Genomic DNA, 23,927 nt, shown 5'->3' with positions numbered 1-23,927 from the left:
CTTCTCTGGACTCTCTCTAGTTCCACTGTCTACTACACCCAGCAGCACACCAGGGCTTACCCCTCCAACTCCTGTGTCTCCTGCTCTCTACTACAGTAACAATCTAATCCATGTGAATAATTAGCAGAGCTGAGACTTGAACCCAGGCAGTCTGGCCCCAGAGTCAGTGGTCCTAACCATTGTGCTATGCTGCTTCTGGCCAGGAATCACAGCTGATATCTATCAGTAGCCATCATATGATGATAGGATAAGTCAGTTATTAATATATTTATGGCACTGACAATCAGCAGAACAGGAGTTCAAAGCAGGAAGCGAGATTCAGTTGCCAGGAAAGGATATATAAAGCCATCAGTCTTCACCGCATCCTAAAGATGGAGGATATCAACAGGCAGAAGGCAAGAGAAAAGATTTTGCAAAGCGGGGGAACCCAGGGAAGAAAGGCCCCATATAGGAATTCACTAAGCTTCCATGTGGTTGGCAGTGGCCTTAACAGTCCCTGCCAAGACCTAGGCTTCTGGGATGCCTGTGCTACGTGCTTCCTCTTTTTGCAGAGCCAAACTTCATCATGTCTCCTACCTAATCCTGCCTCCTCTTTTCTTTTTTTCTCGTATCTCCCAACAACCCCTTTCCATTTCCTTTGCCCCTTAAATAAACCTTTTCCTACACTTTCCCCAAGAGGAAAAAGGATTTAGAAATAAAGCTGGGGAAAGCAGAGGATGACAAGTTTTCTCTGGTTCACCTCTGTCTGTTTGAGTGGTACCAGCTGGCCCATGCCAGCTTCTAAATGGGCCAAAGATGGAAGCCGGGCAATGGGGCTGATAAACAAAAGCATGTTTATAATCCCATCTTCAGCCAAAGAAGGAACTCAGTAACCTTTCACGTTAATCATCCCATTAGGTCATTGGATGTCCCCAAGAAGCAAGGCTTGGCTGAGAAGCAAAAGAGAACTTTGTAGCTGCAGGGTCCAGAGATTCCAAAAGATGGACATCAAGTTCACCAGCATGATGCTCACGTACCTCGTCTGGCGCAGAGGGATGGGCAGGGACACGCACAGGAAAGGGTCGAAGGTGTTGCTCTGTTTCAGGCAGTGGGGACAGGTCAAGGAAGATCTGTGAGGGTGGAGGATACACATTAAAGTCGAATCGCCACTTGAACAGTTGGGCAGTTCCTCAAAGAGTTAGAGCCACCATTGCAATTCCTCTGCTAGGGCCATACCACAAAGAATTGAAGACAGGTATTCAGATCTTTGTGCACAAAGGTTCAGACAATGTTATTCACAATAGCCAAAGGGTGGATACAACTCATGTGTCCATCAATGGATAAATGGGTAAACAGAATGTGTTATAGACACACAATGGATTATTATTCAGTCCTGAGGTCCTCACACTTGCTATATAAATGAACCTTGATAACATCATGTGAGTAAAAGAAGCCAGACACCAAAGGCTACATAATTTATGATTCCATGTATATGAAATACCAGAGTGAGTAAAGCCACAGGAAGAGAATGCAGATTGGTGGTTGCCAGGTGATGAGAGGAGGAAAACCTGGGGAGTGGCTGCTTCATGAGTACCAGGTCTTCTTTTGGGGGTGATGAAAATGGTTACGAACTAGAAAAAAAATAGGTGGTTGCACAACATAGTGGGTGTACATGCTGCTGAACTACAACTTTAAAATGCTTAATTTTATGTTATGTGGCTCTCAACTCAATTTCTTAAAAAGGAAAAAGTTTAATCATATGTATGGGGATTTCCCTGGTGGTACAAAGGCTAAGACTCTGCTCCCAGTGCAGGAGGGTGGGCCTATGTTCAATCTCTGGTCAGGGAACTATATGCCACGTGCTGCAACTAAGACCCAGCACAGCCAAACAAATAAATAAATCTTAAAAAAAGAAAAGATAGACCAGAGAACAGACTGGAGTATTTAATGTTCAATCACTCTCTGCCTTTGGTGAATTTTCCTTTGGGAAAACCATGGCAATGCTGTAGTAAAAAGGATGCACCAGGCATAGAGCGCCAGCCAGCAGGGGGACCTGATGTTTGTGGGGACTCCTCTGCCACCCTGTTTCTCTCCCTCCCTCCTCCCAACCTCACCCATCACATACTGTGCCATAACACAGACCTGAAAGATGTACTTTGTCATTGGGAACTTTCCAAACCCGTTTCACATTTAAGCAGACCAATGAGACGGAATGTTTTTCTTTGACTTACTCATTTTTAAAAAATCTACTAAAACTAAGCAAGGCCGAGTTTTTCTTGCAGATGCACCCTAGTCAACCGATCCAGGGACACGACCTTTAGATGGAGCCGTGAATCTCTGGCCCGGAGCAAGAGATGCATAGTTTGGCAAAAACATAGAATGACCTAATTTTGTATTTAAAGAATAAAGAAAGCATATTGTTTTCATAAAAAACCAGAGAGAGGACGTGAGAGGCACCTGTTCCTCAAAGGATGAGAAGAGGATGATGAGTATAACCAACAGATCAGGGGGAGAGGGTAGCATCACTTTCACAGAAAACTCCAGCAGTTACGAGGCTCCAGCTACACCTCAGATGTGGCCTGGAGGGGTCCTTTCGTCCTTGCCATCCCCTCCAGTTCATCACAGTCCTATCCTACTGTCTCCCAGGCACTCACAGGAGAAAGGACAGAAAATCACCCCAACGTCCTTCACTCTTCACTCGCCCATTTTCCCCAAGCTATTCATCCTCTCTGTCCAGTTGCTTCTGTTCCAAAACTAGCCTCTCATCTGCCGCTGGAACTCAGAACTGCTGTCTGCTCTCCATGGGTTACAAATGCCCCGAAACGACACTGCTCGTTTCACACCCTGGCCTCTCGCTGCCACTGAATATCCATCTGACACCTCCCACCCAGCCAGCTTCACCTGCTCGCTGGCTGGTGAGACGGATGTTCACACTGGCAATGGTAATTAAGACAATGCACAAGCAAGATGTCACCTCTCCAAATCTGCGATCTGAAAAACGCTTCTAAAACATACTCTGCCTAAAAGGGAATGCCACCTGTAATGGGAACCAGATTAGGATTTCTGTGAACAAAAGCTATGAATGCCATGGAGAGAGGAACACACACACACACACACACACTGCCTCCTCTAGCCAAAACTCCAACATAGCAACAATCCTTGACTATTAAACTTGCAGATGTTTTCAAGCCATGATAATAATTGTATAGAATAACCAATTATTTGCCCTCCAGTCCAGTGGTCCTGGACCTTTTTGGCACCAGGGACCAATTTTGTGGAAGACAATTTTTCCAAGGGGGAGGGATGGTTTGGGAATGACTCAAGAGCACTACACTCACTGTACACTTTATTTCTATTCTTATTACATCAGCTCCATCTCAGATCATCAGGGATTAGATCCCGGAGGTTGGGGGACCCCTGCTCTAGCCTACAACCTTCAGCACCCTAATACTATTCTCCCTTCCCTCCTCCAGCCACAGGCAAAACCTCAGCTCCCTAAAAAAGGGACAGCAAGGGGAGATATAGGGAGAATCTCAGTGAGCAGGGGGCCTCTGCACTAACCCAGAATAGCACTTCCGGCTTTTGGTTTCACAAAGAAGACTGATACCAGAGGGCATCCTCCCCAGGAAAGGAGACTGAAGAGGGTCCAGATCAGCAAGGACCACACCCTGGGATTCCAGCCTGGAACTGGCACCCACTATGGCTGCAGAAAACCACTGCTCAGACCTCAAAAGCCCTAACCTAGATGGATGTCCCTAATGATATTTTTTTCCTTTACTCTGGACCAGAAGGCAGAAAGCAGCTATTTTTAGCTGTCACCAATCTCTTTTTTTTTAGCATGAATATCTCGCTTCTTACTCACCCTTCTACAGCAATCAACCCAAAGGGTGCTTACAGTCCTTAGTATCAGCCTAAATGTCACTTCTTCAGGAATCTGTCCCTGACTCACCTTTTACCTTGTGACACTGTGATTTATAATAAGAAATATATATTTATGTTGAAAAGCATGTATATTCCTGGCACAGAGCTCCTAAAACCCTTGGAATTTCCTAAGTGATGAGAGCAGAAATAAAGGCAAAATGAGCATTTTTTGCTATTCATAAAAAACCCCGTACAACCACACCTGAATTTATGCTAAAACCATAGGATGGGGCTGGTTGTCAGAGGAACCCAGCACAGGACGAGGACTTTCAGCTCCACGTGCTAGCTCCACACTAGCACTCAGCTAGGCTAAGATCCCACATGCTGCGGGGGCGTGGCCAAAAAGAAAAGAAAAAAAAAAAGAAAGTAATGTAGAGGGAAACAAGAGATTTTTTTCCTCTTTCACACTCATAACATGCACTTCAACACTCCCCCAATTTTTCCTTCAAAGCACCTGCCAGTTATACAACTATGTAAAAACCCAGGAGTCGCCCTAGATGTTCACAGTTCCCTTGGTCCCTCCCCCTCTTACTCTTAAACCCACTGACAAGTCCTGGTGACTCTACATCCCCAACTGTTCCCCATCTACCCACCCTGCTCCCTCCATCTCCATCACTACCTGTCTCCATCATTCCCAGTGCTGCCTCCCTTCATCACCAAAACAACTCATTTCTTTCTTTCTTTGTTTTTTTGGCCGCAGGCCACGGCAGGTAAGATCAAATCCCCTATCAGGGATCGAACTCATGCCAAGTACAGTGGAAGCTCAGATTCTTAACCACTGGACAGCCAGGGAAGTCCCAACTAGCCAATTTCTTAAATGGATAATTAGACCACATGCTGCCTTAAACTTTGAAGTGGTCTCCTATGGCCCTTAGGCTACATACAACCCATGCTACCAGATTGCCCGTCCAACTCTCCAGCCTCGCCTCTCCCCACCCTTCACTACTTGGCAGTTCTCTGTTCCCTGAACTTGCATCATCTCCACCCCAGACCCTTTGCTGCTTTTTCTGCCTGGAATATCCTGTCCCCAAGTATCTGAATGGCCAGCTTCTTGTCACTCAGCTCGCAGTTCGAATGTCCCCCCTGAAAATAAGCCTCACCTGATCATCTTATCTAAGGTCGGCTGCCTCCCCAACCTCCCAAGTTATCATTTCACTCATTGTTATCACAGATTGTTGCATATTATGTGTGTATTAAGTCCCTTCCCAGGTGGCGCTAGTGGTAAAGAACCCGCCTGCCAATGCAGGACACGTAAGAGATGTGGGTTTGATCCCTGGGTTGGGAAGATCCCCTGGAGAAGGGCATGGCAACCCACTTCAGTATTCTTGCCTGAAGAATCCCATGGACAGAGAAGCCTGGCCAGCTACAGTCCAAGGATCACACGGAGTTGGACCCAACTGAAGTGACTTGGCAGGCACATATGTGTACTATCTAACACCTCCCCCAATACATGCTTTCAAACTGTGATGCTAGAGAAGACTCTTGAGAGTCCCTTGGACTGCAAGGAGATCAAACCAGTCAATCCTAAAGGAAATCAACCCTGAATATTCACTGGAAGGACTGATACTGAAGCTGAAGCTCCAATATTTTGGCCACCTGTTGCAAAGAGCTGACTCTTTAGAAAAGACCTTGATGCTGGGAAAGACTGAGGGCAGGAGAAGGGGATGACAGAGGACAAGATGGTTAGGTAGCATCACTGACTCAATGGACATGAATTTGAGCAAACTCCAGGAGAGAATGGAGGACAGAGGAACCCGGGGTGCTACAGTCCATGTGGGTCGCAAAGAGTTGGACATGACTTAGCATCTGAACAACAACAAACCCCCAATAGAATGTTAGTTAATAAGAACAGTGGCTGGGGTGTGTTCACAGCTCAAGTCTCAGTACCTAGAAGGGGGCCTGGCAGAGTCTATGTAAGTTTATATTTTTTATATCCTTCATTATGCTGGGAAATCTAGAACTCCAAATAATGTGTTAAACTCAGCTCTCTGGTAATAAAGAACAAATCAGAAAGATCTCACCCACTTCTCAGCAATGGCCTGGGGAGATCCTAGGCCTTCACATTCATGTTTTATAGAACCATCTTCACCAATACTCCTCCTTCAAGCAGGATGGGAGGCCCAGGAGCCAGCAAGAAAGGAAAGAAATACTGAAAGTTGGAAACAACAGGAGTAAGTGCTTAACTGTGATTAATAATGGGGGAGACAAGGGAGCTTATGGTTTCTGTTGTTTTACAATCTCAGGGTAAACCTGGCAATGTGAGGCTGGTTACCAGCATACAAGTTTGCTGAAGCCTTAGGCAACACATTTTAAACATACCCTATTCTTACCTGTATTGTGCTTGGAAGTGGCTTTGCACAAAGCTTTGGCCCATAGAAAGCGGAGCCGATGGCGACAGAAGGTTCTCAGAGGTCTTCCTGGCTTCAGGTTGAAGCTGCAAAGAAATGAGGGGAGGAAACAAAATTAGCCATGCCTCCCATCACTTCACTGCATCCAGACCAACGAGACTCCACCGCCTCCTGGGTCCACAGCATCCCTTTCTGGGACTAGACCTGCAGAACCAGGCTTTCCATGTTGCTTACCATAATCTACTGCTCCTTCAATCCCTGGACCTCCCCAATTCCCTGAGAGAGTGACAGAGAAAGGAAAGAGACAGAGGTAATGTGTGTTGTGTGTGTGTGTGTGTGTTGAAAGAGCATGACCCTTGGTGAACACTCACACATACTACCCCAGCTCCAACCATTACCTCTGGATTAACAAACCCATTCTTTACCCCCATGCTTCTAGGAACCCTGTGTCTAAATGTTTCCTGTACATTTCACTTGGATGGGCTGTCATCACTTCAAACACACCCACACCAAATCTGACCATCTCCCGCCTCCTAAACCATTCCTGAACATATTTTCCAGCGAGCCAGTCTTCACGTGAACATCGTCTTTCTCAGACAAAACAGGTTTGCATCTCAGAATAATGAATGTGTCAGCCTCCTCCCACCGTACTCTGTCCTACTATATTCTTCTCTGAATTCCCTTACGTATGAGTGTCCCATTGCAGCTATAATAAATGTAATAAAGTAGTGGCTTGAAACAATAGAAATGTGTCCTCTTGTAGATTTCAAGACCAGACATCCAAAATCAGGGACTTCCCTGGTGGTCCAATGGCTAAGACTCTGAGCTCCCGATGCAGGACACCTGGGTTCGATCCCTGGTCAGGGAACTAGACCCCATATACCACAACTAAAAGATTCCACATGCTGCAAGATCTGGTGCAGCCAAATAAATAAACCGATATTTAAAAAATAAAAAGGAGGGAGGGACTTAATCAAGACACCTTGTGTGACACCCTGTGTGCACAGCTCATAACTGAGCAGCCAATGGGGCAGGGGAGGAGACAGAGGAAGGGGTTCAGTTCAGTCACTCAGTCGTGTCCGACTCTTTGCGACCCCATGAGTCGCAGCATGCCAGGCCTCCCAGTCCATCATCAACTCCCGGAGTTCACCCAGACTCACGTCCATCGAGTCAGTGATGCCATCCAGCCATCTCATCCTCTGTCATCCCCTTCTCCTCCTGCCCCCAATCCCTCCCAGCATCACAGTCTTTTTCCAATGTGTCAACTCTTCGCATGAGGTAGCCAAAGTACTGGAGTTTCAGCTTCAGCATCATTCCTTTCAAAGAACACCCAGGGCTGATCTTCTTCAGAATGGACTGGTTGGATCTCCTTGCAGTCCAAGGGACTCTCAAGAGTCTTCTCCAACACCACAGTTCAAAAGCAGCAATTCTTCAGTGCTCAGCTTTCTTCACAGTCCAACTCTCACATCCATACATGACCACTGGAAAAACCATAGTCTTGACTAGACGGACCTTTGTTGGCAAAGTAACGTCTCTGCTTTTCAATATGCTATCTAGGTTGGTCATAACTTTCCTTCCAAGGAGTAAGCGTCTTTTAATTTCATGGCTGCAGTCACCATCTGCAGTGATTTTGGAGCCCCAAAAATAAAGTCTGACACTGTTTCCACTGTTTCCCCATCTATTTCCCATGAAGTGATGGGAAAGAGGAAGGGGTACATAGGGTCAACTCCAAGCTTCCGATCTGGTGCCTGGAGAACCCCTGATCCATTAACAGAAGTGTGTGTATGTGCTCAGGGGTGTCTGATTCTTTGTGACCCCATGGACTCTAACCTGCCAGGCTCCTCTGTCCATGGGATTTCCCAGGCAAGAATACTGGAGTGGGCTGCCATTTCCTTCTCCAGGGGATCTTCCCAATCCAGGGATTGAACCCTTGTCTCCTGCATTGGCAGGCAGATTTTTCACCACTGAGCCACCAGGGAAGCCCATTAACAGAAGAGGGAATGGCAACAGGAGAAAGGGGAAGTTGAGGGAGGGGAGAGCAAGCCAAGTTCCAGGCAGAGACACCAAAGGACAAGGGAATGAAGGGCTCGGAGGAGAGAGAGAGAGACCATGGATGCAGAGCAGACGTGGGCATTTGGGGCTGCCCAGGACGGTCTTCTTTTCACTGAGAGTAGCCCTCACTTTGGGAATGCTGAATTCAGTCTGGGGGGAGGGGGCAAGGCTCTTTCATCAGGAATCCTTTCCTCCCTCACCAAAGAGACTGGTACGTGATCCAAGCAGGATGGATGAGATGTCCCTGCTCTTCAAGTCAATCACAGGCAGACTGACCTACAGGCCGCAAACTGCGACTCTGGCAGAAGTGTCCAGGCCAGAGGATTGAGCCATTCCTGCCACTGACACCCTCCCCACACCCAGAGCTGTCTGGCTCAAGACGGTTCCAAGCCTAGTCTTCAGCATTCATTTCCATTCTTCACACCTGCCCTTTGCCTTCCAACTAATTCCTTTGTTGTTTGAGTTGGCTGATTGGCTGCCGTTCCTCACAACCAAAGACCTCACAATGACCCAGGCTGCTTCTCCATCAGGATGATAGGGCAGTGGGACTTCCCTGACAGTCCGGTGGGTAAGACCTTCCAATACAGGAGGTTTGGATTCAATCCCTGGTTGGGGAGCTAAGATCCCACATGCCTCAGGGCCAAAATAACTAAAACAGAAGCAATTCTTTGAAAATGGTCCACATTAAAAAAAAAAAGAAAATCTAAAAAAGATGATAAGGCAGCATGCGTTGGGAGCGGCTGCATACAGGACCGTCCAAGGAGGGGTATGTAAAGAGAAAATTCCAAACGAGGCTGGGGTGAGAGGCAATGGAGGGTCACTCACAAAGCATGGTGTATCAGGCAGGTCGGACCAGGCTGGGGCTACCCTGCTAGCCGAGTGATCCTGACTATCTCCCTGAGCCTTGTTCCACACCTAAAAGGAAGAGGAGTATTACGTCAGCTCAGGGAGTCATCATTTAAATAAAAAGAGATGAGGGTATCCTGCCTGGCACATAGTAGGTGCTTAATAGATGTTAGGTTCCTGGTCCTCTCCCCAGCCTCAGTCCCTTTCTTAATCCTGCAAGAGTGGCATTTTCTGTAAGATAAACTGCCCAAAATATTGCTGGTGTCACACTGTCCACAGGATAGTAAAAAGATGCCCTATTCACCAGATGAAAACATTTGTTACATTAACAGAAAAGAAAGTGGTCCTCATGTTTCCTGTTCTAGTTTCAAATAAATTGAGCTACATGGCTTTCATATGTTTGAAACAGAAATAGCCTCAGAAAGAAAAATTGTTCAGAGGTACACAGGGGCAGTCTCTTTCCTTCTTGGAAAGCGAAAATAAAGTTTGTGCCAAATAGTCCAACAGCTCTGCTCTTCTACCTTCAAGCATTCACAGCCAGCCCTCTGCAGGCAGCCCGATTTTCTGAGAGCAAGTTTCAGGAGGAGCTTTGACTCCATCCAGACACAGAAAAAGATCTTTCCTGGTCTCAATCAGGTCAGATGAAGAGCAGGGCAAGCTCCTCTCTCCGGCCAACAGCCAGCTGTGGTCTTGCTGGGTCGTGGGTGCCTTCTTGACACCCTTGGCCATTAAAGGAAGAGAAAGCAGCCGGCGTGACTGAGAATCATGAGTGAGGGGCAGAAACCAGGCAGAGCTGTTGGTGGGTCAGCCAGTTAGGGCCCCGTCAGCTGTATAGGAGTCTGGATTCTGTTGTAAATGCAACAGGAAGCTGCTGAGGAAATTAAAGCAGGAGGGTGATGCAATCTTATTTCCTTTCTGAAAAGATCCCTCTGGCTGCAGCATGAAGAACACACAGTAGCGGGGCACACTGGAAAATGGAAAACCAGTTAGGGCTGCTTTCATGAGGGTCTTGAAATCGTAACACATTATTGACTTAAACTCACTGTCATCTTAAAGACAGGTTTGAGGTGGTGTGCTGTGGTTGGGACCAAGGCTCCAGAGCAGAGTTCTCCATGAGGGGGATGCTTTTGCCTCTCCTCCAGGGGACATGTGGCTGTGTCTGGAGACAGTTTTGGTGATCAATCACAATTAGGGGTGCCACCGGCAGCTGCTAGGTAAAGAAATGCTGCAAACGGTACAACGTACAGGACAAACCCCACTCCCCTAGAATCACCTGGTCTTCCGTCAAAAGTGCTGAGGCTAAGAAGCCCTGCTCTAAGAGTCGAATTTTCTAGCTTTGCATCCTGGCTCTCCTACTGGCTTGCTGTGTGACTTGGGCCAAGTTACTTAACCTCTCTGGGCTCTCCCCCACCTCTATGGGATGCTTTTCCTGCCACCAAAGGATGAAAGAGAAGGATTGAAAGGTAACTGGGAAGGCTGTTTATTCCTCTAACTTGCCAGGTAGGAAGTGCTGCCTGGCACAGGCAGGGAGTGGGGAGGAGCAGGGGAAAAATGGAACAAGAAGCCTTTTCTTTTTTGGCCACATGGCTTGCAGAATCTTAGTTCCCTGACCAGGGATCGAGCCCATGCCCCCTGCAGTGGAAGCACAAAGTCTAAACCATTTGACTGCCAGGGAAGCCCCAGGATGGTTCTTTTTAAAAGAAGAAAACAGGCTTTCAAGCTAGATTCCCCTTGGACTTGAATCCTGACTCTGTCACTTCTTCAGCTGTGCTGCTTCAGGAAGGTTACACAGCCTGTCTGATTCTTGGTTTACCCATATGCCAAATGGGGATAATAACTCTTGAAACACTCCACAAATGACAGTAGCTATTCATACTGTGTATAACACTCCAAGATGCACTCTGAAAAGTACAGAACAGGCTACAATCACTATCTTCCCCATCCCATGCATTTGGCAACCTGCTGTCTCAGACATAAGAACTCTTTCTGCAGCTCTGTCAAGCTCTTTACCTTCTACATTATACTGTGGTTTAAAAGAGTTTATTCAAGACATGTATGGTGGTGCTCTCCTTAAAGCTGCAACTTGTCATTTTAAAAGAAAAAGAAACAGAGACAACTGGCTGTGCAGACAAGTTAAAGGAAAAAGGTGACTCGGCTTCTTGAGCCACTTTATTTTTGAATAAACATTTTATGTATTTAAGGAGTGCAACATGACGATTTGATACACACCAAGGTAGTGGCGGTGATGGAATTCCAGTTGAGCTCTTTCAAATCCTGAAAGATGATGCTGTGAAAGTGCTGCTCTCAATATGCCAGCAAATTTGGAAAACTCAGCAGTGGCCACAGGACTGGAAAAGGTCAGTTTTCACTCCAATCCCAAAGAAAGGCAATGCCAAAGAATGCTCAAACTACCGCATAATTGCACTCATCTCACATGCTAGTAAAGTAATGTTCAAAATTCTCCAAGCCAGGCTTTAGCAATACATGAACTGTGAACTTCCAGATGTTCAAGCTGGTTTTCGAAAAGGCAGAGGAACCAGAGATTAAATTGCCAACATCTGCTGGATCATGGAAAAAGCAAGAGAGTTCCAGAAAGACATCTATTTCTGCTTTATTGACTATGCCAAAGCCTTTGACTCTGTGGATCACAATAAACGGTGGAAAATTCTGAAAGAGATGGGAATACCAGACCACCTGACCTGCCTCTTGAGAAACCTGTGTGCAGGTCAGGAAGCAACAGTTAGAACTGGACATGGAACAACAGACTGGTTCCAAATAGGAAAAGGAGTACGTCAAGGCTGTATATTGTTTAACGTCTATGCAGAGTACATCATGAGAAACACAGGGCTGGAAGAAGCACAAGCTGGAATCAAGATTGCCGGGAGAAATATCAATAACCTCAGATATGCAGATGACACCACCCTTTGGCAGAAAGTGAAGAGGAACTAAAAAGCCTCTTGATGAAAGTGAAAGAGGAGAGTGAAAAGGTTGGCTTAAAGCTCAACATTCAGAAAACAAAGATCATGGCATCTGGTCCCATCACTTCATGGGAAATAGATGGGGAAACAGTGGAAACAGTGTCAGACTTTATTTTTCTGGGCTCCAAAATCACTGCAGATGGTGACTGCAGCCATAAAATTAAAAGATGCTTACTCCTTGGAAGGAAAGTTATGACCAATCTAAATAGCATATTGAAAAGCAGAGACATTACTTTGCCAACAAAGGTCCGTCTAGTCAAAGCTATGGTTTTTCCAGTGGTCATGTATGGATGTGAGAGTTGGACTGTGAAGAAAGCTGAGCGCCGAAGAATTGATGCTTTTGAAGTGTGGTGTTGGAGAAGACTCTTGAGAGTCCCTTGGACTGCAAGGAGATCCAACCAGTCCATTCTGAAGAAGATCAGCCCTGGGTGTTCTTTGGAAGGAATGATGCTGAAGCTGAAACTCCAGTACTTTGGCCACCTCATGCAAAGAGTTGACTCATTGGAAAAGTCTGTGATGCTGGGAGGGATTGGGGGCAGGAGGAGAAGGGGACGACAGAGGATGAGATGGCTGGATGGCATCACCGACTCGATGGGTGTAAGTCTGAGTGAACTCCGGGAGTTGGTGATGGACAGGGAGGCCTGGTGTGCTGCGATTCATGGGGTTGCAAAGAGTCGGACACGACTGAGTAACTGAACCGAACTGAACTGAAGGTGGTTAAATAATTACTTCAGTCAAACCAATAAACATATCCATCTCTTCACATAATTCCCTTCTTGTGTGTGTGGTGAGAGGACCTAACATCTACTCCTAGCAGATTTCCAGCACTCAATATGGTATTATTAATTACAGTCACCATGCTGCATGCTAGGTATCTAGATTCATTCACCCTACAAAACTGACTGCCATTCAGTCTCTCCCTCATTTATCTACTCATTTTAATAAGTATAATTTATTTACAATGTTGTGTTAATTTCTACGTACAGCAAAATGACTCAGTTATATATATATATATATACACATTCTTTATTGTATTCTTTTCCCTCATGGTTTATCACAGGATACTGAACATAGTTTCTTGTGTTACACACTAGGACCTTGTTGTTTATCCTTCTGCTAATCCCAAACTCCCAATCCATCCTTCCCGCACCCCCGCCTCGGCAACCACCAGCCGTTCTCTGTGTCTGGGAGTCTGTTTCCGTTTCATGGATGGATCCATTTGTGTAACATTTTAGCATCCAATCTTTATTACCCACAATAATAGTCTCCAAGCAGGCAGTGTAAAGATGGGAGAGTAACAGGTGAAAGAGCGAAACACTTCCGAAGGGCTTTTTAATCGATTCGCAAGAGGGATGGGAAAAAATGGTCCAGACGTAAAACAAACAAACAAAACAAGCAAAGCAGTTCTTGTAGCTGGTTCTTGATGTGGACCAGTTTTGAGACACATCAAAAGTAATGTGCGACTGATTCATTACCAAAGCTTGTAAAACATTTTTTAAATTACAATGGATTATTCATGGACATTGTTTTGATAACTTTGCTCACTCGTGGTATAATAAATTTACTCACTTTTCCTTTCTTAAGTGAGAGATAAAAGGACAGAAACCAATATTGATCTTTATTTAGCAAAGCCCATAGAGAGTATAACTGGTGTATCAACCGACTGTGGCTATTACAAATGATCGTAGGGCTTTCTTACTCCCAAAGGTTTGAGGTTTCATCCAAATCTGGGAATGCTGAGGGCACACGTGAAAAGATCACCCATCCTGTGTCTTGAGAAAAATGATTGGGAATCACTTGCTCTGCAGGATAAGTAACTGAGAAAGCAGAGCTAAAATGGTAGCATTTGAAAATAATAAGCAACACCACCGATGGCCTTACAGGACCATTCTAAGGCATAGGATACTGACGAAAAGGAAAAATTTTTTTTTTCGAACTTTAAACCAAACAGAAACCATATTCACCGAATCACTGGGATTAGAGAGAATGAGGAACGGTGATGGGAGGAAACATCTGGTCTAAAACAAACGGGGCAAAGAGGAAGGCGCAGGGAATGGTACTGTGTGAGCAGCAGCCAGAATACACAAAAATCTACGGAGCTGAATTTCAAGATTTAGTTTTGAGGAGTTGAGTAAATGTTCAAGGCAAAAAACTAAAATTGAACACAATGTGTTTTCTGAGGGTGACTGACCTTGTCAGAACCCGGCCCTCGGGAGGAGCCCTCCAAGTCCTCGTGCACGCGATCCAACAACCAGAGCAGGAACTCCAGGGCATCGTGCTGGGCATTGCCTTGGAACTGAGCGCCATACTTGGAGACTGCGTTCTGAAGGAACAGAGAAAAACCAGAGGGGCAATGCGGCCTTTCCAACAGCCAAATACATACATCTCCACTCTTCGGAAGGTTCTTTTCCATATAGGTCATTATAGGGTATTGAGTAGAGTTCCCTGTCCTATACATTTCTGCTCTGTATACAGATTCATTTGTATAACTTTTTAGATTCCACATATAAGTGATATCATATGGTATTTGTCTTTGTATTTCAAGAAGCCCGCTCAGTTGTGTCCAGCTCTTTGCAACCCATGGACTGTAGCCCGCCAGGCTCTCTTTCCATGGAATTCTCCAGGCAAGAATCCTGGAATGGGTTGCCATTCCCTTCTCCAGCGGGTCTTCCCGACTTGGGGATGGAACCCGGGTCTCCTACATTGCAGGCAGATTCTTTACCATCTGAGCCACCAAGGAAGCTCACTAACACATAAGTAATATTGTATAGTATTTTCTTCGTCTGACTTATTTTACTAAGCATAATATTCTCCAGGTCCATCCCTGTTGCTGAAAATGGCAGTATTTCATTCTTTTGTTTTTTTGGCTGAGCAATATTCCGTTGTCTGTTTCTATTACATCTCTTTTATTTACTTATTTTATCACGCCGGTCTTCACTGGGACATGTGGGGTCTTAGTTGGAGCATATGCGATCTAGTTCCCTGACCAGGGATCAAACCTGGGCCACCTGCACTGAGGGTGGGGAATCTTAGCCACTGGACCACCATGGAAGTCCCCATATCTTCTTAATCCAATTGTCTGTTAATGGGCACTTAGTTTACTGCCATGTCTTAGCTATTGTAAATAGTGCTGCTGTGAACAAACAGGTGAGTGTATCTTTTCAAACTAGTGTTTTCATTTTTTTCCTGGAAATATACCCAGGACTGGGATTGCTGGATCATGTGGTAGAATGTTTTAATACACATGATTATCTCTCTTCCCTGAAGCTCTGGCCCTTGTAGTGCTGGGGCCCATGCTCCCCTGCCCCCATTAGTCTATTTCTGCGCTCTCTCTGCTCATCCCACAGGTAGACAGCTTCCGGCCCTGCTCTCTCAGCAGTGGTTTCCTTCGTTCCCAATTAACTCTCCTCTTTGAGAATGACCACATGACCCAGTGAAGTGGAATTCCTTAAATACCAGGCCTGTGGTTCCTTCACTGCCTCTTCCTAAAATGAATGGAATTTGAGAAGTCTGAACTTCTTCTGTGGTTAGATCACAGTGTGAGCCAATCCTTCATCCATCCCTTTAATAAATAGGTGTTTGTTGAGTGCCTACCACAGGCCAGGCACTAGTTTAGGGACGAGACTTCCTGCCCTCTCGGCACTCATATTCCCACGCCCTTCACTTTGCCCCGTTAAAGGATATGGCAACTTTGTCATTTTCTGGGTAAAGGCAGGTTCCAGCTTTTAAAAAATTTTATTTCAAAGGGTAATATATGCACCCACCTTTTTACATAAAGAATTCAAAATATAAAAAGAACAGTAATGAAAAGTCTTCCCTTGCCTGGGTGCCCCTCCCCAAAAGGAAGAAGACACTGAATATTTTCTTACTTAAGCATCCTTCCAGGGTCTTCTTTGTGCAACATGAGCATTTGAGTGTAAGCAACCCCCCTTGTCTGTGTACAGGGCACATCTTGTATATGTTCCCTGCAGGTCTGTCCTCTGCTCATGCCCACCCAAGGGAGCAATGTGAGCAAAGCTGTGGACCCAGCTGGTCTCACCACGTCCAATCAAATCAAAGGTGTGCCGTGTGCTCAGTCGCGTCCAGCTCCTTGCAGCCCCATGGACTGTAGCCCGCCAGGCTCCGCTGTCCATGGGATTTCCCAGGCAATAGCGGAATGGTTTGCAATATCCTTCTCCAGAGGATCTTCCCGACCCAGGGATTGAACCCACATCTCTTGTATCACCGGCACTGGCAGGCAAATTTTTTACCACTGAGCCACCTGGAAGCCCTAATGAAAGGGCCTGGGCTTTTTTTCTTTTAAATCTTCCTTTGGGATTTAAAGGCAACTTTAGGATGAGCTGAAGCGAAATTCAAGATTTGATTAACTGAAATGCTGGTTCTGAGTTTTTATTATTTGAAGCACACTACCTTGGGTACATTGGAGGGTCTAGATTTCTCTGCACTTTGACCCCCCCTCCCACATACACACACAAGCAGGGCTGCCCAATAAGCAAATAAAAAGAAGCATGAATAAGTGATAAACAATGTGTAATGTTTGTGGTAGAAGTATTCATATGCCCCAGGCAATAATGGGGATACATTTTGACTAACAAGTTATTGTTAATCTGAAATTCAAATGGAGCCGGGCATCATGTATTTTGCTGGCAACACTACCCCCCAGTCACCCTCAAACCTGTATCCTTAGCACCAACATTCCCTTCTGGGGGAGCAGCCACCACCCCCCAGCTGGAAATCTCTAAAATCAGCTCTTTGTTTTAATGTCAGAGTCCTCTTTCAGGGTCCCTCTCACACCCACATCAGTCAAGAGTTCTGATTCTGGCTTCCTGACTGCGCCTTCCAGAGTCCCATTCCCACTGTTGAGTCCTAATTCCTGTCTACCCAGATGACAATACCCATCTAGAAGGAAGTCGGGCCCCCAGAGGCTCCCCCTGCCCACCCACTGCCAAGACAGTGGACAGACCCTTCTTCCCACAAGCCTGCTGGTAAGGTCAGGCCCCCACCCCAAACCCTTCCTAACTGCATTAAAGCTATATCCTAACATGGGAGGGATGAATGGCAATATTTGGTATTTCTACCCTGCAATATGGCATAGCTCTTACCCATATGTGTGTTTCTCCTTCTCATCACTGATAATTTACAACATGTTTAAGCAGTATTCCTAGTTATTTCATATTTCTGGTTTTTAGGAATGAAATTTCATTTTTATGTTTCTAAAAGGGTCTTGCTTTTGACTATCTAGTACCTGACCCTATTAATGACAGTGATAATTCTAAAACATGGATTCCCCAAACCATTCAGTAGTTTCCCTTCCAGGAAAAAAAAAAAAAATTGAATTTTTTTTTTATCCTGTTTCCATTTCATGTCTTACTGTTTTGTCCAGAACTTCCAAAACATACAAGTGATGAAGGTATCCTTGTTTTTTAAAAAAGCAATGCCTCTGGTATATCACTTGAGGCATACTGCATTTCTAAAATTGTTGGTCTAAAATTGATCCTCAAACACATAAGCTAAGATAAATTCCAGATGGCTGAAATCCTTAAATAGCCATAGAAAAATCAGAAGTACATAACACAGAATGTTTATCGAAAGGTATGAAACAAATAAATCTAAAACTTTCTGTAGGTAGAAGGATTGAGTCTGGAGGAAATATTTTCAGCAAGTATGACAAGAGTTAAAGAATTTAAAGAAACAAGAAAAAAGAGCATTATGACCAAGGCAGAATGTTCAGACAAACCACATGAGCAGACAATTCCAGGAGCAGTCTTATAACCACTCATAGTGAAAAAGCGTAGAAAGATCCAACACTCGGCTCCAAACAAACAAATGTTAAAACCAAGATGCTATTTCTATTTGTTCAACATATTAATGAGAGAATATTTAATACTCAGGAAAACATGTATTGCTGGGGTATCTACAACTTGATATCATTTTTGGAAATTTGTCAATGCGGGCACTCAAAATAATCAAGCCCAATAAAGTTGATCTAAAAACTAAAAAGCAATAAACACTTAAAATTGGGAAGATGATTTATATAGATATCAAAACTCATCAGATGGTACTTAAAATTTTTACTCAGCCCTGAGAAGAAATTCTGCCATTTGCAGCAGCATGGATGGACATGAGGACATGACGTGAGTGAAATAAAAAGACAGAGAAGAACAGTGTATAACACCTTTTATAGTGGGATCCAAAAATATCAAAATTGAAAAGCAGTATATAGTGGTTATGAGGGGCTGAGGGTAGACGGAAGGGAGAGGTGTTGAAGGTACGTACTTATAACACTAGGTATTTAAGTTCTGGAGACTAGTACATGGTACAAGCAGACATCAGGTATGGTGGGTTCAGTTCCAGACCACCATAATAAAGCAAATATTTCAATAAAGCACATCACGTGAAATTTTTGGTTTCTCGGTGCATATAAAAGTGATATTTACACTCTTCTGTGGTCTCTTAATAGTACAATATTATAACGTACAATAATATGTCTAAAAAACAACATATGGACCTTAATTTTCTTAAACATTTATCGCTAAAAAATGCTAACCATCATCTGAGCCTTCAGCGAGTCTTCATCTGCTGCTGGTGAAAAGTCTGACCTTGATGTTGATGGCTGCTGAAGCCTAGGATGGCTGCGGGAATTTCTTAAAATAAGACAACAGTGACTGACATCTACGCTTGGATTGACTTTTCCTTTCACTTGAACCCTTAGAGGTCACTGCAGGGTTACTCATTGGCCTAATTTCAATGTTGTGTGTCTCAGGGAAGAGGGAGGCCCGGGGAGAGAGAGATGGGCGGAATAGACAGCTGGTGGAGCGGTCAGAACACACACATTTATTAAGTTCATCTTATATGGGTGCAATTCACAGCACCCCCAAAACAATGACAATAATGACATCAAAGATCACTGATCACAGATCATCATAACAAATATGGTAAAAATGAAACAGTTGGAAATACTGTGAAAATTACCAAAATGCGACACAGAGACACAAAGTGAGCAAACACTGCTGGAAAAAGAACACTGACAGACTTGCCCTACACAGGGTTGCCACAGACCTTCAGTTTGTAAAGAACACAGTCTCTGCAAAGTACAATACAATGAAATGTACCTATACAGTGATTATAGACAACAAAACTGTATTATAAATACTAAAGTCACTAGAGACTAAACCTTAAATGTTCCCAGAACTAGAAGAAATACAATTACATGATGAGATGGAGGTATTAATCTATTAATGCTACTACTGGCAATCATACAGTAATACAAACGTACCAGATCAATATATTATCAATATATACCCTACACAGGGTTGTATCTCACATATAACTCAATTTTTAAAAATGGGTGCATTTCATTGTACATAATGTATACCTTTAAAAGTTGATTTAAAAAGCAAGAAACAAAAAAAAGAACAAAACAGTCATCTTTGCTTTGACCATGTCATTTCACTCAAGAAATTAAGCGTATGGAAATGATCAGAGCTGAGGACAATGATTTAAATATAAGAATTTTCAATGCAGCATGATAGTTGGAAAATTGTACAGTATAAAAATGTCTCCCCACAGATGTACAGAACAGTCTTTTGGACTCTGTGGGAGAGGGAGAGGGTGGGATGATTTGGGAGAATGGCACTGAAACATGTATAATCTCATATATGAAACGAATCGCCAGTCCAGATTCGATGCATGATACAGGATGCTTGGGGCTGATGCACTGGGATGACCCAGAGGGATGGTACCGGGAGGGCGGTGGGAGGGCGGTTCAGGATGGGGAACACGTGTACACCTGTGGCGGATTCATGTTGATGTATGGCAAAACCAGTACAATATTGTAAAGTAATTAGCCTCAAATTAAAATAAATAAATTTATATTAAAAAAAAGTCTCCCTAGCAATTGGATCATTTAGTGAAATAGCATACAATCATTATTAATAAAAACTGTTTCATAGAACATTTTAATGACCAGGAGAAAGTCTCAAGTTAATACTTACATGAAAACAGCAGGATACAAAACTAGAATTTCCAATTGTTTGTACATGATTTGAAACACATCAACACACTAATGATGGTTATCTCTAGAAGGAGGAATTCCGGATCTTTTTTTTTTTTTTTTTAACACATTTTAGTATTTTTCATTTTTTTTTAGTTATACATATTTAATTACATCATCAAGAAATCAAAGTATTTTGGAACAGGATTTTTTTAATGTATTTATTCATAAAACAGTGGTCCTACTGTCAGTAGGAGGCTGGGTGACTCAGGGCCCGAGGAGGGGGACCCCCACAAACCCATCCCATTTGTGTGCCTGGGCTGGGGTCACACACTCCAGCATGCTGGCTTCTCAACTTCCTCTCTTCCTCAGTTCAAAGCTAATAATCCCTCTTAAAGACCAAACTCCTTCATACAACCTTCTGTGGCTTGTCCCCAATGAATTCTCCAGCTCCTCCCCCGAGCCACATAGGCTTTCATGGACAGAGGAGCCTGGCTGGCTACAGTCCATGGGGTAGCCAGACATGACTTACTGACAAAACCACCACCACCAATTCATTTTACCAAGCACTTATCCTGTCCAGCCCCACTCCACTCGGTGACTGGCAGTTTCAGTCTCCCGGACTACAATGCATTTTTCCCCCCACCCTCCTTTGTCCTTAGTTGACCCTTCATTCCTCAAAACTCAACTCAAAGCTTCACACTCCTGGGAAGTCTCCCTGCCCCGCCTCCTCACCCCACCTCCCCGGAACAATCAAATCCTTCTAGCATAATTGCCTGGTGTCTCAGATTGTAAAGAATCCACCAGGTTTGATCCCTGGAAGGGAGGATCCCCTGGAGAAGGAAATGGCTACCCACTCCAGTGTCCTTGCCTGCAGAATTCCGTGGATAGAGGAGCCTGGCAGGCTACAGTCCATGGGGTCGCAAAGAGTAGACTACCACTGAGCAACTCACACTTTCACATAACAGAATTGCCAGAGAACATCTTCATTTTGTAGTTCTTGTCACCAGTTCTAATCATGGGCCAGTGGGATTACTTCACTCATCTCCGTCTCTCCTGCTGGACCGTAAGCTCCCAGGATTTGCATTCATCCCCCACCGCGTGTTCCATGCTCTTAGTATAGTGTCTGGACACAATATTTGTTGAATGAATGAATGTTTCCTCATCTGGAAAATCAGAGAAGCCCACCTAGATTTCAATCCACAAGGTTTAAAAGCCCCTGTTCTAGACTCCTCCACTGTCTCCAAGGCTGTCTGCCTGAAAAGTCCCAAGAAAATTTGGACCATATCACCTTTATTAACAAATTAACAGTTTGATTATCGTTCAATTCCCCCAAGACTCACAAGGAGTTTCTTAGCTCTACGGATTTGAGGCAGAAGAGACATAGGAAATCCTGGTGAGTCACAGATTACTAATTCAGAAGACTTTTCAATTACTCCTGCCTCTCCATGGCTGCAGTAACTGGATGAGCATGCAAAGACCAAGAGAAAAGGTACACAGAGCTTACCTCCCTCCTTCCTCTTGGTCTCTGCAGGTGAGGAGGTATTAATATAATTAACTCATTTTATCATCACAACATCCCCGTAATAAGGTACGTACTGCTAGAGTCCCATTTTACAGATGAGGAAAGCTGAGGCACTACTGAACTTTTAGTAACTTGCTCAAGGTCACAGAGGTGGTATCCTTCACCACCATAGGACACTGCCTCTCATGTTTAAAAAGTGAATGCTACCAAAAGAGCTATTACTGACACCCATTTGACTCCCTGACGCCTGCAGAACAGTGCTTCCCTAGTGAAAGGAGAGAGGAAGGTGAGGGTTGGCATCCTTGTGGGTCACATGTCAAGGATTGTTTTCTCCGGCTGAAACTCAAGAGTGGTGATGCTTGTGGAATGAACACTGACAAGTTCCTCCTCCCCCAAGAACAACAATCCCTAGTCTTCAGGGAGCTTCAGCTCTCTGCCCAGAACTGTGGGTTTTGTTTTGTTTATTGTTGTTGCTGTTGTTTTAGCAGGAAGCCAGCCATGTGCCTCAATTTTCAGGACTCTTTCATCCAACTGGGACCCCAAACAAACGCTGGGTTTTTATCCTGGACAAAGTGATACACAGAACTTCCAAAGTCTCTTGACCCTGCAGCATCCCCAGTAAGGAGATGACCCCAGGGAAAAAGGATACAAACCCATGCTAATGCATCGTAGGGGATTTGATTCACACTAAACAAAAGGATGCCATCTCTGATGTAGCAGATCCACTCTGTTTCCCTGGCACTCAGTGCAGTACCTGGCGCACAGGTTCTCAGCTTGCCTTGGGCTTAGACTGAAATCCAAACTCCTTACCACTGCCTCTGAAACCTTACATGATCTGGTCAACTTCATCTCCACCTCACTCTACTCTCCTGGGCAACAGCCACCCTGGTTTTCTTTGATGCCTCCAACTCTCAGCTCCTTCAGGCCTCTGGTCTTGATACTTGCTGTTCCCTGGATTATGCCTAGATCTTTGCCTGGCTGCGTCCTTCTCGTCATTCACCTCCTTCCTCCCAGGCCCTGGCCTTTAAAGTCTGACTCCCCGCACCGCATTGGAAACCAGACTGGAAATTCCATACTTGGCGTGAGAACCAACCCTCCGAGGCTTCACCTAGCGTTTGCTGAACACAGAAATGTTGTATACACTCAAACCTACCAGCTCCTGGCACTCCCCCTCCTCAAGCGCTGACACACTAGTCAGCTCAAAACAAAAGCGATAATCCCAGGCTGAACTGGTAACTGTCATCTCGAGAAGTCCCCAAGAAGCCCCCTTCCTGATGGAGCACCCACTTGTCCAGAAGGGAAAAGCGAAAGGCCGGAGGGCGGCTGCCGCCGAGCGGCGAGGACTGGAGGCCGCTGGGCGCTGCCTACCTTGAACTCCGCGGAAAGTTGGGGCGTGTATTCGCGAGTCCAGAGCGCGCGCACCAGCGCCGCCAGCTGCTCGGTGACCTCGGCGCGGCCGGGCTCCGCCCGGTAGCGCCTCAGCGCCAGGAACTCGGCCAGCAGGTCGGTGTTGCTCAGACACTGCACCACGGCATTCATGAAACAGGTGTTGCCGTGGTTCTTCAAGCCCTGCGCTCCTGGGGGCCGCGCCCCGTCGCCGGCGGGGAGCTGGGGCTGGGGTCCGGGCGGGCGCTCCTCCCCGGGGCTTCCGGGCGCGGCGGGATCCTTGCCCTCAAAGCCCCCCTCCCCATCGCCATCGCCGTGTCCTGACTGGGGCTGGGGTCGGGGCCGGGGCGGCGAGTCCCCAAGGCGGGAGCGACTGCCCAGCGCCAGCAGGAAGCGGCCGAACAGGCGGCGCAGGGAGCGGCGGCGGCGGGGCCGGGGCGCAGGCGGCTCCTCTTCGGCCGCGGCCCCCGCGCTTGGGTCCATGGCTCCTGCCAGCGCCCCTCCCGGAACCAAGCCTCCAACCCCCGGGGGTCCCAGGGGGACAAGCCGCCGGCAGGCCCTTCCAGGCTCGGAAAGGTGCCCAGGCGCCGGCTACCTGCGGGCCAGGTGTGCCGGGACCGGGCGGAGGCGGAGCTAAGGGCGGGGCTGCCCCGCCCCGCGCGGGAATCCGGCTGCAGAGACCGCCCCGGGCAGCGCCCCACCGCCCCGACCCGCCTCCGGGTCCCGCCCCCGCCGCTCGGACCCGGAATCAAAGCACTGAGGCTTGGCTTTCAGCTTTCCTCCCCTTTCCTTATCTCTCCTAAACCTACCGACCCAAATTTAACCTCTGCTCTTAGTCCTCTCCCAGCCTTCAAGCTGTGAAAATAATAGAGGAATGATAAATATGAACGCCTGGTAAA

General features: G+C 45.8%; 1 protein-coding gene across 4 annotated transcripts in view; it reads right to left on the bottom strand.

Moving 5' to 3' along the window:
* The window catches only part of USP43 (ubiquitin specific peptidase 43), a 52,132-nt gene extending 28,465 nt beyond the window's left edge, over positions 1 to 23,667 (bottom strand). For 2 of the 4 annotated variants that reach the window (XM_070773087.1, XM_070773088.1), the window contains exons 1-5: positions 23,011 to 23,667; positions 14,316 to 14,447; positions 9,126 to 9,215; positions 6,231 to 6,334; positions 1,017 to 1,109 (exon numbers count right to left, since the gene is read on the bottom strand). In XM_070773087.1, coding sequence (XP_070629188.1) covers positions 1,017 to 1,109; positions 6,231 to 6,334; positions 9,126 to 9,215; positions 14,316 to 14,447; positions 23,011 to 23,511 — 920 coding nt within the window. In that variant the 5' untranslated portion in view covers positions 23,512 to 23,667. The remainder of the gene's footprint in view (positions 1 to 1,016; positions 1,110 to 6,230; positions 6,335 to 9,125; positions 9,216 to 14,315; positions 14,448 to 23,010) is intronic. The other 2 variants (XM_070773089.1, XM_019980421.2) reach the window with 1 other exon arrangement.
* Between the last annotated feature and the right edge of the window lie 260 nt (positions 23,668 to 23,927).

The sequence above is a fragment of the Bos indicus genome, chromosome 19 (assembly GCF_029378745.1).
Source record: "Bos indicus isolate NIAB-ARS_2022 breed Sahiwal x Tharparkar chromosome 19, NIAB-ARS_B.indTharparkar_mat_pri_1.0, whole genome shotgun sequence".
NCBI classification, from domain to species: Eukaryota; Metazoa; Chordata; class Mammalia; order Artiodactyla; family Bovidae; genus Bos; species Bos indicus.
The sequence above is the reverse complement of the archived record's forward strand: the minus strand, read 5'-3'. Positions and strand labels throughout refer to the sequence as shown.